The sequence below is a fragment of the Helianthus annuus genome, chromosome 15 (assembly GCF_002127325.2).
Source record: "Helianthus annuus cultivar XRQ/B chromosome 15, HanXRQr2.0-SUNRISE, whole genome shotgun sequence".
In the NCBI taxonomy this organism is placed as follows: Eukaryota; Viridiplantae; Streptophyta; class Magnoliopsida; order Asterales; family Asteraceae; genus Helianthus; species Helianthus annuus.
The window spans coordinates 112,128,501-112,145,434 of record NC_035447.2 but is presented as its reverse complement, the minus strand read 5'-3'; the positions used below and the strand labels follow the sequence as shown (position 1 = coordinate 112,145,434).

The window sequence follows — 16,934 nt, the reverse complement described above, 5'->3', positions numbered from 1 at the left end:
TTTGATTAGGTGATGGGTTTTGTTTTGACTTTTTTTTTAGTATAAAATAATTATAAAAAGTGTACGTCAGGTATGATATATCATATATCTACATTATTTTTTCACTGTTATTACCACATTATAAATAAGCAACATGTTGTTGTTTCATATGGTTGTACATTATGCATTGGGTGCTTTTCAAAAAAAATTGAATTTTATTACTTTAAATCCAAAAGTCTTTTACCTTTTACATTTTAACCCTATTGTTTTTTTTTACTTTTACCCAAAACTTTTTAATCTTTTGCAATTTAACACAAACAATTTTTTTATGTTCAACTTTAGTCCCTCATACTTTTATCTTTCGCAAGTTTTTCGTTTTATGTTTCATTCTAAATTTGTGAGTCAACACGCTGCAATGTGCGTGTGGGGTTCAATGTTTTTTGTCTATTTTTTCCCGTTTTACAGGCCCATCGCAACACGTCTATTTTTATCCGTTTGAGAAGTTCATCGCAACGTGCGGGTCCTGGATCGACTTAGTTATTCTTTTCTACGTTTTTACGTTACGGTCTAATTTCTCGCATTAACATGACGCAATGGGCGTCTGTGGTTTAACAATTTTACGTCTGTTTTTCATTCGGTGTTATTTATTCCTTTTTTATTTATTTTATTTTTACGATCTTTCCTGATATTGGTGGTCGTTGGCAGTGGTGCTACTTGGCACGATTTTACGAACGTATTTAACCTATTAAGTTTTACTAATAATTTGTTTCGAGTTTACCCCTATACCTCATTTACTTTAAAAGAAACTATTTTTACGTGTATATTTTTATGTATTTGTCGGCATGAATTCGATTTGCTATATGTTTCAAAGTAAACTTTTTCTAAAAATGAGATAGGTCAAATATAATATGTTTTCGTATAAAAAAACTATTTTTATGTACGTTTCGGTATACATTGAAGTTGGTGTATGTTTCGACGTAAATTTTTTGGTAAACGAGTCAGGTCAATATAATATGTTTTCATGCTTATTTTATGAATGTTTGATAAAATTTATTTCGAATCGACTGGAGTCAAATCGGGGTTTCTTTTTTCCCTTTTTCACAAAGTTCTAATTAATCTCTTTTAATTATACGTGTCAACTTTCCTGTTACATGTGTTACGTTTTCTATGTATGAGTCGGGTCACATATAATACATTATGATTGTATGATATAAGTTTGATTTACTTTATGTTTTGATCCAATCGCAATGCTTATATAGGTTACATTGAGTTCAATCGGGAAACGTCTAAACGCGCGTTTTAATATGATTAACGCATCACATAACATTTGGACTAATCCATTCGATGTTTGTGACGTACCTGCGCTGCAACGCGCGCGGGTGTTATTGCTAGTTTTCGTCAATTAGTAATTTAAAGATTTTTTTTCAGATTACCACCGACAAGTTGTAATTATTATCCTTATTTAAACTTATACACTTTTTAGAAAATGTGTGTAGAAGAATAAGTAAAGTCTTTGAGTTCACATTGACTAGGTCATGCAATGCAAGTCTCTTCTTTCCTACTTTGCTTCCTTTACCGTGTAGCCGTGTTAACAGTATAGTATATAAAACTATTAAACTAACACATCTGATCATCTCAACTCCATCTTCAACTACTCAACACTCATCTGCAACATGTATCCCAACAACCCAACTCCTTCATTGTCACCGGAAATGATCACTAACAATCCTAAGGCTAGTAACGTTGACCAAATCCCGCCTGTTGACGTCATCTCTGTTAATCAAGATGGGCCTTTAAACAACCGTGGGGTAGGTAACTCCGTCGGGTATGGAGAGGATACTGTGCAAGCACCGTCTATTGGAGCTATGAGACCGTTTGTGGCTTCTCAACCGTCCGGAGATTTTGATAATAATGATGGTCAACAACCACCGTCGTTCAATGATGTAGCTCCACGAGAAACATCTCAAACCGGCTCATCTTCCACTGAAGTTCAGATGTCCAACGCACAAGTAGCCGGGATGAGTTTGACTGGAAGTAATTTTAAAAAGTATGGATTATATTAATGTGTTTGGAAATGGATGTGTTGTGTGTTTTTTATATGTATTATAATCATATATTTCAATGTCATCAGTTTTTAATTTTTTTTTTTCTATTGTGAGTTGGGTGAAGCATGAATTTATTTCAGGTTTAGAGTTAACTAATTATAGCACCCGGCGTGTTGCAGCCGGTACTACTGTTTGTTGCTTCGATGCCGCGCAGCGGGACATGGTTTGATCATTAGCATCAACCAATGTTAAGAATTATGTTCAATAGTTATGAAATTACCATTGTAGTCTTTATATTTGAAAAGAAAATATAAAAAACCCATACGAACCCAGGATATGTCATCAATAAACACAAATAGCTATCAATAAATAAAAAAACAAAGAAAGATACAACAGAACATTGTATTTAACTTGTTTTTTCATGTTAAACCGCTCTCCCACATTGTAATCCACGATTTGAAGATATAATACAATACGAAACCCCCTATAGTTCTGTGAATCACCATAATTGTTAATAGACAAGAAACGACACTCCATCCGCACCCCTCCCGTCTAGCTCCGTCCATGATCATGATTGTTAACAGTCAAGAAAAAACTTGCACAGAAATTCTAAGCATGTGCATGACCATGATTGTTAATAAATAATCAAGAAACAACTTGCATGGAAAGTTTTAAGGACGTTTAAAATTCAACCAGCTTAACATTAAATTCAGTAAAGTTTATTTAAAAACATTTTTTGAAACCATAAAAAGTGTGAGAATACTCACTACTGTTGGCTGAAATCAGGGCCGGCCCAACGTTTTTAGAGGCCCCAAGCGAACCAAAAAAGTCGGGCCCTTTCAAAAAATCTTTGATATAAACCCTTATCCTTTACTCGGGCTTGGGACAAACAATAAACTAAGAACTTTATAATTGGTGTAATTAATTTTTTTTTTCTTTTAAGTTTATATCATGTGTATGAAACCCCAAAAATAAATCTAATCTCAGTATAAAAAAATCTAAGTATCAACAAACTGAAAACAAACTCACATATTCACAAATTGCAAACACATTCATAATATGGTTCACAGATTCACAAATTACAAACAAATTCACAATAGAAAGAACAACAGTATAAAATTTACTTGGAAAAGATTAGGGCCTAGTAGTGTACCTATAAGGCTATAAAGGTTTAAGGCTCCAGTAGAAAGAACAAAAAAATAGCAAGAGCAGAATGTCAGAATCAAGCCTCCATGTGTATAAAATTCCAAAAATTAATTGATTCTAAATCAGAAGGGATTTTCAAATTGAACTAAGGTAACAGGTTTTTTGATTTTGAATGTCATAATCAAGAACAAATTTACAGAATAAGTACTCACAATCGATTGTATTTGGAACATATTTCATCACATCAGTGTATCATGCATGATTAGCATCTTCGTCTTTAATACTCGAGTTGGGAGCCCTGAGCCCTCGCCCCTCGATTAGACTTAAGAAAAAACCGACCAATAGATTTCGTCAGCCTAATAATCGCTAATCCATTGCCGCCAAGTGTCGATTCATCAAACGTAATTTTTTTTTTGTATGGCACATATAACACTCGCCTCTTGTTTAGGTGGGCTTATCAGGTCACAAAACTGAGCATACTTCCTTATTTTTAAGCCCAAAATCGCAAATAACTCTGTTAAATTTTTAGCTGGTGGCCCTATCAAGTTTGGGGCCTAAAGCCCTAGCTTGACTTCATTGGCCCATGGGCTAGCCCTGGCTGAAATGCAGGCATCATGCTTCATACAACATGCACAATACTTTCTACAGCTTAACAATGGTGGCACTGTCAATACAAACATATTTGTTATATCATTTATTTTTTCAAAACTAAAAATTATTTAATTACATAATAAAGCCACTGGTAATTATATGTACCTTTGCAAAAGGATGATTCACATTTGTTACTGCATTCTTTAGACTAAATATTTTAAAATAAAGATGAGAACATATGAATTAAATAAACAAAATATGTTTATGAATAACAAAGTTAGTAAATAAAAATGAAGCATACCAAAACTGAGGCTTGTGTCTCCACCAACCCAATGCCTTCCCCGGCTCAGCCACCGCCACCGCCACCGCCACCGCCTCAACATCCTTCGCCACAACCCGACCCATCCGCCAACCCAAAGAGGGCATATCGAAGTATTTGGTTCGAACAACCTGGTCAAAATATATATATAAATCAGCTACACAAAAAAGATATATGCTTGGAAGTTTATAATGGATACTAATTCGCTAAATCAGAAAGATCGATCGAGTGGTCGCGAAGTACCTCTTCGCTAGTGAATCGGTTGAAGTCGTTGTTCTGGACCATGCATCGCTGCCACCACTGTTAGGGTTGAGATCCAATGGCGTCTTGACCGGAGTACACAGAGGGTCGCAGGAACCATAAGCGCCGCGGTGAACCATTTTGAGACACCTCATCCTTGTTACACGGGTTTCCTTCACACTAACGTTAAAACTTAATTAATAACTGCTATTATTGTGTTTTTAATACTTTTAACATGAATTTACCAAATTTTAGTAAAAAATATCAGCTAAAACTATCAAGTTGTTCATCTCAATCAATCAAAAAAATGCTTCACCCTGATCCAAACATTAATCATCCAGACACACACAATCAATATCAAAACAAACTAAACTACTTGAAAGCATCTAACCAAATCAATATCAAAGCACTTGTATAAACAACCTAATCAATACTTCCATACCTATCACTTGGTTGTAACTCAGATCAGCATAGAGAGAATGTCAATTGGTTTCACCAGCAAGTTTGTGCGCCGTAGTGAGGTGGTTACCCTTGCTGTGATGGATACGCCCTTGGTGGATTACCTTCAAGAATCGAACAACATAGATAAAAGCCCTAATTTTGAAATAACATCCGTCATAAAAAAGATATGGATTGAAGGGTAACTGGCCTTGAGGGGAAGGAGCGCCGACTGCCGTTTAGGGTTCGACGTAGTATCTCATGATGATGATGGTGGTGACTGGTGGTGAACTTTATGTTGATGGAATTGTGTGGGAATGGTGTAGTGACTCACGATGATAATGGAAGAACCCTAGCTTCGCCGGAATCAGGGTTGTGTCCCCTGTTATCTTCACCACCGCGCCGACGTCGCTGCCGCAACGCCGCCCTAGAACCACCGCTGCCTGGCTCCATCTCCATTACGGTCTCTCCCACTTCAAGTCTCTCTTTCTCTCTATGTCTATGTCTCATCTGATCCCTCTTTTTCTTGATTATGTTGCAGGTAGAAAAGAAGTGTGGATAACAATAAAATCCGGGAATGAGTGTATAACCAAACTCATAAAGCTAGTACAACATTCTAAGCAGGATGTACCAACCTTATTGCATAAAATTGTTGCAAATTAGAGTATATATAAATTGCCTGAATAGTCTCTGTGATTTTACGTTTTTTCTTGTTTAGTCCCCAACTTTTCAAAATAGCATGTATGCTTCCTGTGGTTTAATCGTTTGTTACTCGGATAGCCTCTGGTACGGATGGAGGTTAGTTTTCTCAGTTAAGTGGGTGTGAAATTACTAAATTACCCTTTTTTCAAGTTTTCTCAGTTTTACCCAAAACATTATATCCCATTCCATACTCTCCGGCCAAATGCAAAACACTAACCTGCAACATGTAACTAATTTATTTCTCCATGATAACCAAATGAAAATTTATTAATTAACAAAATCATTTGTATAAATACATACTACTTAGAGATACTGTACTGACACAAGTAGATAAGCAAACCATACTTACAATTCCAATACCAATCTGTCTGGCGAACCTGCAACTCATACCTTATTTCGATGTTGCGTCGTTAGCGCAGTTTACTCCGTCAGAGATGTGGAAGGAGTGATTTAGACGAGTAGGGGAATGCACAGTTGAGAAAACCACGACCGGAAAAATGCATCATTGAATAAAATCACAGTCGGATAATTGTGAACTCCACACGTATCACTGAACACGATCGGAAAAACGCATCATTGAGAAAACCACGACCTGTCACCACTCCACACGATTCTGGGCATCACCATTGTATCTCTTTCTCACCGCTCAAAACAAACAAATTCATTTTCTCTGGCTACCACCAAAATCCAAACAAACCAGTTTTCCATCCAAATCCTCAGCCAATGTAGCAAATGGTTCAAGATTTGTCCAGATCTGGGTTAAACAATGGTATTAGAGTGAGAGTTTCCAGAGAAGTAGGTCAGAGATGTGGTGCTGATCATAGACGCCGACGACGAAGAGAGAGAGGGGAGAGAAGGTGGAGGATAATTTGTTAACTGGAGATGGCGGTGATTGTGTGGTCGAGGAAGATTCAGAGAAGAAGATAATACATTAAAAGAAGAAAGAATTGGGTGGGTAACAGAAAAAACTGAGAAAACTGGAAAAGGGTAATTTAGTAATTTTACACTCATTTAACTGAGAAAACTAACCCTCATCCGCACCAAGGACTATCCGAGTAACAAATGATTAAACCACAGGGAGCATACATGCTATTTTGAAAAGTTGGGGACTAAACGTGATAAAATGTGAAACCACAGGAACTATCCGGCAATTAACTATCAGGTTTATATATTTTGCTAGAGTAAAGTACAGTTTCAGTCTCTGGGGTTTACACTCAATCTTAGGTTCAGCCCTCATTTAAAAAAATTCAACAGTTTAGCCCCTGTCGTTTTCAATTTCTCACAATCAAGACCCTGGACCAAACTGATCGTTTGTATTTCAGTGAAAAGACTAAAATACCCCCAAAGCTTACTTACAATTACAGTCCCTAAACGATCTTTTACATGATTTCCCTCCATATTCAAAACAATTCCTAATCTAGCAACTAAACAGTGATTAACCTTACTTAACCTGCAATATGAACGTATTAACAACAACATCAGTCGTCTGCTATAACAAAGTTGACCAGATTTGAAATGTTACTTTAGTTGGCTTTGACCTCTATGTTAGTGAAGCATGTTTGCTCCTCATTTTTACCTTTCTTTCTCGCCTCATGTCTGATTATCAAAGACCTCACCTTAGCCAAATATGTTTCAACTTCCAAACTTAATTATAGTTAAATGCACTGGTCTTGTTAAATGAAATACATGTTCACTCGAAGAAAATTTATCTATTGCCAGTCATATATTTGATTATTCGAAGTACATATACTCAGTTAAGTGCACGATGAAAATGGACATCCAATACAATGCTAAAGACAACAGGTCAACCCGAATCAGCTATAGTTCATTCAAGAACATGTTCATCTAACCACAGCATTTACAGGTTTCCAAATGTTAACAAACACCAGTAAGCAGACTTAAATAAGCTTTCCAAATACTAGCATACCGTATAAGCATTCAATGGTCTGACTATATACCTTTCAACTAGCAACAACAGTAAGTATACTTAAATAAAATCCATCATCACTGATAAAATGTCATAAATAAGGCATAGAACATAGAGGAATATCCAAAATAAGGGTTACCGATGATCACTAATCTTACATACCCAAAATTTGATCAACCTGAGTAACCCAAATTAACTGTTGCGACTAACAATGATCATCAACTACTACAACTACTGGTCAACAACAACAGTTATAGTTACGATATTATATATACATCATATATGTACAGCAGGATGGAATGTGAATAATATCACACAGCGTATTGCCTCATTGTACTGATGATCGGACGGATGTCTGGCCGGATGTTGGAGGTTTTTGGAACGCCTGAGGGTTTGGGGGAGGGGAGGAGGGGAGTGTGGCTTATGAATGACGATTGGGGATTAAAAGGTTGTAACGCTTCACATATCTGTACGTTAAGCCGTAATGTACGTAAACCTACATATATATATATATATATATATATATATATATATATATTGTGAGTCCTCACTTAGCATAAGCTAATTTTGGGGGTGTCTTCAAATGTAGGTAATATGTTTGAGATCTATGAACAAGGTGGACAAGTCATGAGAAACAATAGGGTGGCTTGAACCGGTAACATGAAAGAAGAAAAGATTTCACAAGTCGTTTACCAATATTCCGGTTTAAATGATAAATTAGTCATTATTATGTTTATCGTAGAAATATATAATTTCTTAGTCGAGGCTAATGACATGGAAATGTTTTATGACAGATTCGGGTGGTAGAAAGGCAAAAGTGATCAAGTCTTGGAAGCGGGTCAATGTTGGGAAGATTTAGTGATGCTTTGTTCACTAAGTATGTGGTTTTCTTATCGGGTAAAATTGACCTAGTTATTTACATTTTAGAGTTTAACTTCAACGTTTGTTTTAGCTAAGCGCTAGCATGTCAATGTTGTACTTGGTTATGTTTGTTTTATAAAAACCTTGGTTGTTAAGCACGGTTGTTTTCATAAGGATTGGTTGTTTTGCAAACGGGTCATGACGAAAGTTTCTAAATGAGCGTTTGTAAATGTTCTATTAATCCGATTGTGTGGACTAATATATCTTTGGAAACTATATTATATTGTTTTTAACGAGTCGGGTGATACATTATGTATGCACTTTGATGATGTGTAATCTTGTTAAATATCAAAGTTTCTAATATATTGGAAGTTTTATGTTGTTAATGTTAATGTTTATAAACCAAAAAATGGAGTTGGAAACATAACACTACAAAAGAAAAAAACAAAACAAAACAAAAGAAGCAGACAACACAGCAGGAAAATCGGGTTTTAACAATACCTGCGCCAGGTTTTTTCTATACCCGTATAGGGTTTTTAAAAACTCATATACCTGATCAGTAACCGATTAAAACCCGTTTAAGATGGTATACGACACACATAACAACACCATCTAATATGGTATAACTGTGCCTTGTTAATGCATAATCAAATCCCAGTTAAGATCTAGGCCCACATCTGCATGGTAAAAATTTATAACACACGCAGAGCCGTCCCAAAGCATGTGCAGGTGGTGCGATTACACAGAGCTCCTTATCACGAGGCCCAAAAGTTATTAAAAAAAGTTAAAATTTTTATACACAAATTTTTATTTAAAGAAAAATGGGTGTATGGTGCTATGTTAAAGCCCTGGTTTATGGAAATAGGAGTTGTTAGTTCTCTGCTTCTATCCCGGGAAAGGAAAGTCTACTTTTGTTTTTCTACTTTCCTCCAGTAAGCACTTGTTTCCTTTGCTTTGCTCCATCTTTGTAGTAACTAGCTTATTTCTATTGCTTTGCTCCATGTTTCAATGGGCCTTTGGAAACTAAACTCAAACCATTCAAGTCTTTTGCTTGGTCTAAATAATACTGAAACATATGTATTAGCCCGTTGACTTTAAATTATTAGTAAAGTAAACGGATGGTCTTTTTGGTTTCTAAAAATTTTGGATTTGGTGCGTAAAAATTTTGGATTTGGTTCATAGCTTTGTAAAAGTACACAAATGGTCTCTATGGCTTGTACTTTGTAATGCATTTACTCCCCCGTCAATAAATCTAAAGATTTCATCAGGTCCAAGTTAGCGACTAAATGCGTTACAAATTGCAAACCACATGAGCCATTCATGTACTTTTGAAAAAGGTTGGAGACTAATTTTTTTTTTTTTGAAAAACAGACTTCATTAACCACCAAAGAACGGGGAATCTCCAAGACGGAGACACCCACGAACAAAACAATTACATCACATCAAAATAAAAAGACTTCCAATCCACATAACTATTTCTACCCCTATTTTAAAACCATAGATAACTCAACTCTTTTACATTGGACACAATCTCAACAACATTCCTAGTAGTTTGATTAAACACCTTGTCGTTTCTATCCTTCCATATCCGCCAACAAGCTACCATTAAGATGTCGTATAAAATCTCCTTTTTACTCTTCGACCATCCCGAGTTCGTAACCACATCAACAATATCTTTAACAGTGAATAAGAATATAGAAGGAAGATGTACCCAATTCGCAATCCCATTCCAAACTCCATGCGCCACTCTACAAACCGTAAAAAATGTGTTCCACGCTTTCATCAACCTCGTGACATAACTCACATAGGCATTCCTTGTTAAGTATATTTCTTCGTAACACATCTTTGGTGGGGATCCTGTCCAACATCGCTCTCCACATAAACACATTACACTTTAACGGGACCCACTTACACCATTGAAAATCTATATGAATATCTTCCATTCAGTCACTATGCAGCCATTTCTTCACCTCCTGTACTGAGAAATCAGTCGGCCCACTAAAGTCCCAAGCCAAAGTGTCCCTTTTATTATCCAATCTCTTATCCACAAGCAACCGATGGCATTCAACCAATTCTCGAACTTCTTGATCAGTACTTGGGTACGACCTCCACTTCCACATAATTGCCCCAGCCATGTTATGATCACCAATCCTATCCGCTACCACACACCACTTGTCTTGCTCTAACCGAAACAAAGCAGGGAACAACATCTTCAAAGGAACCTACTTAAGCCAAGGATCGATCCAGAACTTTATATTGGCCCCGTTACCCACTTGACCCCTTATCATGTTTACGTCATATGTATCACCCACCTTTATACGACAGACACTATTAACAAGCTTCGTCCATGTCCCCGAGAACCTAGATTTATGAGGATAGGTCTCCCACCTCCTCGTAGACCCATGTATCGCATCAATAACTCTTCTCCACATAGAATTACCTTCCTTACGATAACGCCAAAGCCATTTTAACAATAAAGCGTTGTTACTCTCTCCAAACTTACTTAGACCCAACCCTCCTTGTTTCTTAGATGTAGACACTACATCCCATCCAACCCAATAGACCTTATTAACATCCATATTTCCTCCCCATAGAAATTTCTTAATCAGAGACTCAAGGCTATTTATAACCGCAACAGGCGCCATAAACAAAGAGAAGTAGTAAGAAGGCAAACTCTCCAACACCGATTTTATTAGCGTCAACTTTCCACCAATAGATAGAACATTCGATTTCCACTTGGACAAACGAGTTTTAAAAACTTTCAACACCGGATCCCAATTACTTATTCTATTCATATTAGCACCAACTAAGATTCCTAGATACGAAAATAGAGTGACACCCGAACGACATCCCATAGAAACCGCCTTACCACTAATCTCGTCTATATTCTTCCCCACACCAAAGAAAGTAGATTTATGAATATCAATCTGAAGGACCGAACATAAATGAAACACTTGAAGCAGTCTTTTAAGAGTCACAAAATTGTTTTCCGACCACTCTCCCATAACCATCGCATCATCTGCGTACAATAAATGAGAAAGAATAGGTCCTCCATTCGGAAGCCGAATGCCACTAAAAGAACCCACATCACACGCCTTCCTTATAAGACCCGAAAGAGCCTCCATAACAATGATAAACATGAACGACGAGATAGGATCACCTTGTCTCATACCCTTCTCACATGAAAATTCACTAGTCGGAGAGCCATTAACTAGGACCGACGACCTAGCCGACTCCAACACTCCTTTAATACATTTACACCATCTCTCCGGGAAATTCATTTGTCGCCTAACCGATATAACAAACGCCCAATTGACCTAATCATAGGCTTTTTCAAAATCAATTTTGAACATAAATAACTCCTTCCCACATCTTCTAGCCCAAGATAAAACTTCGCTGATAACAAGAGGACCATCCAGAATAAATATCCCAGCGACAAATGTCGATTGTGTCTCTGATATAAGACTATCAATCACCTTTTTCAACCTGTTTACTAGGACTTTAGATATCACTTTGCTCACTACACCAATCAAATTAATCGGACAATACTCCCCCAAGTCAACCGGATCATTCACTTTAGGAACCAAAGTGATAAACGAGGAGCCTAGACCCCGGCTTATAACCCCCGTCTCTGCAAAATTATTAAAAATATCCAGAAAACCACCTGAAAATAGCGACCAAAACTTCTTAATAAAACAAAAGTTAAAACCATCAGGACCCGGTGCTTTATCACTCCCACATTCGAACACCGCATCTTAATCTCTTTCTCTAGAAAAGGTACCACAAGCACATCCGCCGCTTCCGAATCAAGGGTCTTTAAACCGTACACATGAAGAAAAGGTCGATCTTTTATCTCTTCCACAAACTTTTCTTTAAAAAACCGATGGACCTCTTTTTTGATCTCGTTAGGCTTCGTCACCCAATCCCCGTTTATGAACAATCTAGGAATCGAGTTGGACATTCTCCGACCATTAATAACTCCATGAAAGAAGCTAGAGTTTTCATCGCCCTCTTTCGCCCAAAACCGATGTCTTCTCAAAAACCTTGGAGTTCCAAATAGAGATTAATCCCCAGACCTGCCCGTAGCATCAACATACTCAAAATCAAACTCACCCGTCCCCCAGAATCTACTTACATCCACCCCTTCGATCGACTGAAACTGAGTTTCCAGTAACATTAAAAAACCAACCTCATTTGTCACCTTAAGCTTTCGAATCCATGAACTCTTTCCAACGGACCCCAACCCTCTAATGTTCCATGATATAACATTCATTGAGGAACTGATTGAAAGCCTTCTTCGCTAATCTTCTTCATAATAGACTGCTCATACCTATCAATGTTAGATACTCCAAGATTCTTGCCCAAGTTAACCGTCTCAATAACTTCTTCAACGTTTTCCTCCACAGCCTGATTGATGTCCCCTTCTATGCAACCCGAATCCACCTCATTCCTTCCAACCTCCACATTCATCGTCTCTTTATTAAGATCAGGAGTAACATACGCTTCCTGTGACCCTTCAACTTCAGCAAAATCCTTGGGATTCCTTTTTATGGAAAAAATAAACTGATCTATATCAAAGGGGTCATCCCCTTCTCTAGATCGTTTTTCGGCCTTTCTTGGCCCGACGGGGAAGGAGATTTATCTGACCTCTTCTTTTTCCGAAAACTACCTCTTCTCTTGTTCTTATTATCCTTATTAGACTGCCCACCAGAAAAGTGAGAGCGAAAAACCTCCTTAACACCAAGTCCAATACCTTGCGTAAATTTACCAGACTGAAAATCACTATCACAAACCTCATTCTGAACTGCTTCCATACCCACAAGATGATCAGCATTTAAGTCACCATCTATATCTTCTTTCTCTAACCTTACATCATCATGCAAACTATCTTCCGAGACTTCGACCACCTCCTCCAAACAATCTGGTGTCCAATCCCCAACCTCTTCCTCTATGACAACCGAGAACACTTCCTTCCTCCATTTTAACGATATGTTTGTATTAATCCTATAGACAGAATCACACAGGACTCCAATCATGACATGAGATAAATCTTCTTCTACTTCGCTTACTTGAGCCGGTTGGATAACGGTACCAAACTTTGAACCAGTGTCATTGAACACACAATCCTCGAACAAACACAATGGAACCCCAAAAATCTTAAGCCATGCAATACGTTCAACCGGTAACCATTGCCCTTCCCAATGATCTAACGTACCAAAAACCAACATCCACATTTCTTTTGAACGATGAAACTCTACCATTGTCTTCTGATCTTCAAATACCAGGACAACCCATAATCCTCCCACATACCTAATCCCAACCTTCAACATTCCTATCGAAGACAACCAAACCCTCAAAGAAGTTAAGTCCCGAAGACAATGAGCTCTACCAACCAACCCCAATCCTTTCCATTGAAGACTACCCTGAAAGTTAGACTCCATGGCCACCTCCAAAAGACCTTGCCCCGGATCTTTATCAAGTAGTGTGTCCTTAAAGGAATGTTGATTGACAGTAGTTGGCCCCGGCTGGTCAACATCCACCACATTCGGTTTTTCATTAACATTCTTCTCTACCTTTTTCTCATTCACCGGTACCCACTGCTTCTCCTCCTTCCATGAAACCTTCTCCCCATCCACAAACCGAGCAAGCACAATAAACAACTTATACGAACCTATCCAGACATCTTTTAAATCCTTCTCTAGACTCAACGGATCTTTAACATTCCTAAAAGAAATCAAACCAAACCTTTTACCAAGTTTATTGTATTTTCTCGCTATATGTGTGCCGTTAATATCTCCAAATCCTTTAAGAACTACATAAAGATCCAACGAAGCACAACTCCCCGAAAGATTGGACACAAAGAACTTTGTGACCGCGACACCATTATTCTTTGAGCCATCATCCTGTCCTGGTCTCCTTCCCTTCTTCGAAGGAACATCATACCATGTATTGATCTTGTACCTCTCCCTGCCCACCATAAAGAATTCGAAAACCTGATCGCCTTTGCCGCCTCCTAAGTTTTCGGTTGGAGACTAAATACGTTACAAAGTGCAAAACATAGGGACTATCAGTGTACTTTTGGAAAGCTAATAAACCATATGAACCATTGGTGTACTTTACTTTCTTAATTAATTACAACCAATATTTAGGATTTGTGCCTTGCTATGGGACCGTTAAAACAAACAAAAAATAGACGTAAAAACATTAAATCACGGGCGTACATTATGACATGTTAAGTCACAAAACTTAGACCAAAACATAAAAAACTAAGTCAAAATGTTAAAACACATTTATTAAGTGGATTTGAATTAATATAATAATAATAATAATAATGATAATAATAATAATAATAATAGTTAAATAAACCTATAAAGATAGGCTTTAAAAAAGTTAAAAATAAATCGGCTATTTTATACATTTCTCATTATTTCTTTCTTTCTGCCTTGTTTGAATTTGACGCGTTCAACGTTTTGTGTTAACTTTAAAATGTATGTTATAACTAATTGCGTTATGGGCCACGAGTAGTTCAGGCCACGTTTTCTCAAAGCCCAAGGAACACCCAAATGAGTCTAGCAACCCAAACTCTATGTTGGCAGCCCTATCATTCATTGTGGCAGCTAGGGCTGTCCAAACTGCTCGGCGCTCGAAGATCGTTCGACGATCGTTCGAAAAAGCTCGGAAATTTGCTCGTTCGATTCCTTGCTCGGTTAAAACCGAGCCGAGCAGCTCGGTTCGGTTTAAAAACGAACCGAGCACGAGCATAGGTACGCTCGCTCGTCGCCCGTTCGGTTTCGATCGAATTTATTTTTAATATTATTATATATATTATATTTATTAAATATATATATTATATTTATTAAATATAGATATTTGACATATCCAGCCGACATCCAAAACTACCCTAGAATCCTCATATACTAGAATCCTTATTCAGTTAAAAAAACAAAGAGAAAGAAAACCCTAATCTCTCTCAACTCTCAAGTCACACATCCAGCCGACATCCATCCAGATCCAGTTCCACCGTCCACATCCCTCGTCCGCAGGCATCACCGTCCGCCGTACAACCGCTCCACCATCGGCCATCCACCACTCCACCGCCGGTCAATCAAAACGCACAGCCACTCCGCGGTTTGAAGTACCCACACTAAACACCTCTTCTTTAATTCATTCGTATTTTTTGTATATATCCCCAATTTGATTCTTATTTTATAGAATATTATTCTGTTGGAGGTTCATCACAGTTTGATTTTTTTTTCTAGTTTTGATAATTTTTGTACCTTTGAATTTGTTTTTAATGGACGTATTGAATTATTTAAGTGTTTATTTATAACCATGAATTTTGGTGAATAAATGGCTGTGTAGGAATCCTAAATAAAACTGAGCAAAAGCGAACCGAACCGAGCGGCTCGGTTTTAAACCGAACCGAGCACGAGCATAAGATTTCCGCTCGATTTCCTAAATCCGAACCGAACCGAGCGGCTCGGTTTTAAACCGAACCGAGCACGAGCATACCTTCGTTCGGTTCAGTTCGGCTCATGAACACCCCTAGTGGCAGCCCAAGGAAATGGGCTTGAGCCCATTATCGGCTATAGGTTGAACCGCGCTAAAACTAGTATTATTATGTATACGTATTAATGATGTGATTACATAACAAACTCACAAACCCTACCCCCTCTTCTCTGAATTGCGACGGACATAGGAGAACCCCCCCCCCCCCCTGTTCGAGACATCATCTGAATTGATCAGAGTTTGGGGTTAGTAGCTTTATACTTATGCTATCTAGTAATTGGTGATGGTAGTTGTGTATTATTGATTAACAAGGGGTGCATGTATGTATCATAAATAAAATTGAGAAGTTACGTCTTGATTCTTGTACAATAATTGATGCTTAGGGATTGCATGCTATTTATATGTTTAGAAGGAATGTTAAGGGTATGGGTTGGTTATTTAATTCTAATATTAATGATGAGGATCCAATAATACAGATTGGTTAAATGTGAATATAGGTCATGATGTTCATATAATGTGATGGCACTTAACTGTTTGTGTGGAAAGAATAGGATGTTGCTTGTCATAAGTTCATAAGGTAGTATGATTGTTAGAGTTAATCAAGATGAACAGAAATTGTTTCGTAAATTGTTGTGATCTCTAAACTGTCGATACATGCTAACTGGGTTGCTAAGAAATTATTAGATGAGATTATATGTGGTTGGGCAGTGGTGGTATAATCAAATAATAATAACCCACTGAGATGATTTAAAAAAAAGATGTAAGGGGGGTTTACATACAAATCGGACCTGCATGATTATTAGTTGGATTTACTAAAGAGTTTTGGGCCATGTGAGGGTGGACCGTATGTAATCTGGGTAACACAGGGGATCCGGTTGTGATAGTGGGTCAGCTATGTAAATAATTGGCCCATATAATATAATCTGGGCTGTGCTATTAGGACTTAATTAGATGTATGTAACTGGGCCTCGGTTATGTTAGCTGGGACTTAACGATTAATACAATCCAATTGATGTAATGGGCCTTATTAAGAAAACTATTATAACAGTAAGGTATTAATTGTGATGTATATTGAACATTAGGACCCAAACCATTAGTGCAAACTTAATGTGTGATTTACTGAATGTTGTGCCATACAATAATGTAGTTGATATGGTGAAGCTGTTATGAACTAATA

At 37.4% G+C, this 16,934-nt stretch overlaps 2 protein-coding genes across 2 annotated transcripts; both read right to left on the bottom strand.

Moving 5' to 3' along the window:
* Positions 1-10,470: 10,470 nt before the first annotated feature.
* Positions 10,471-11,529, bottom strand: LOC110914078. Its single transcript, XM_022158898.1, has one exon. The coding sequence runs from the start codon at positions 11,527-11,529 to the stop codon at positions 10,471-10,473; it is 1,059 nt and encodes a 352-aa protein (XP_022014590.1).
* A 36-nt stretch (positions 11,530-11,565) lies between these two features.
* Positions 11,566-12,521, bottom strand: LOC110914077. The gene is made up of 3 exons (XM_022158897.1): positions 12,325-12,521; positions 11,996-12,279; positions 11,566-11,912 (listed from the first exon to the last, which is right to left on the bottom strand). Exons 1-3 carry the CDS (start codon positions 12,519-12,521, stop codon positions 11,566-11,568), a joined length of 828 nt encoding a protein of 275 aa, XP_022014589.1.
* Positions 12,522-16,934: the final 4,413 nt, after the last annotated feature.

What these genes read in the sequence shown, in the direction of transcription:
- LOC110914078 (XM_022158898.1), bottom strand. Translation starts at nt 11,529, where the DNA reads ATGAATTTCCCGGAGAGATGGTGTAAATGTATTAAAGGAGTGTTGGAG.
- LOC110914077 (XM_022158897.1), bottom strand. Translation starts at nt 12,521, where the DNA reads ATGAATGTTATATCATGGAACATTAGAGGGTTGGGGTCCGTTGGAAAG. An exon ending in TATGTTGATGCTACGGGCAG is followed by an intron (nt 12,280 to 12,324) that starts GTCTGGGGATTA and finishes GTTTTTGAGAAG; the next exon opens with ACATCGGTTTTGGGCGAAAG. An exon ending in GAAAGAGATTAAGATGCGGT is followed by an intron (nt 11,913 to 11,995) that starts GTTCGAATGTGG and finishes CGCTATTTTCAG; the next exon opens with GTGGTTTTCTGGATATTTTT.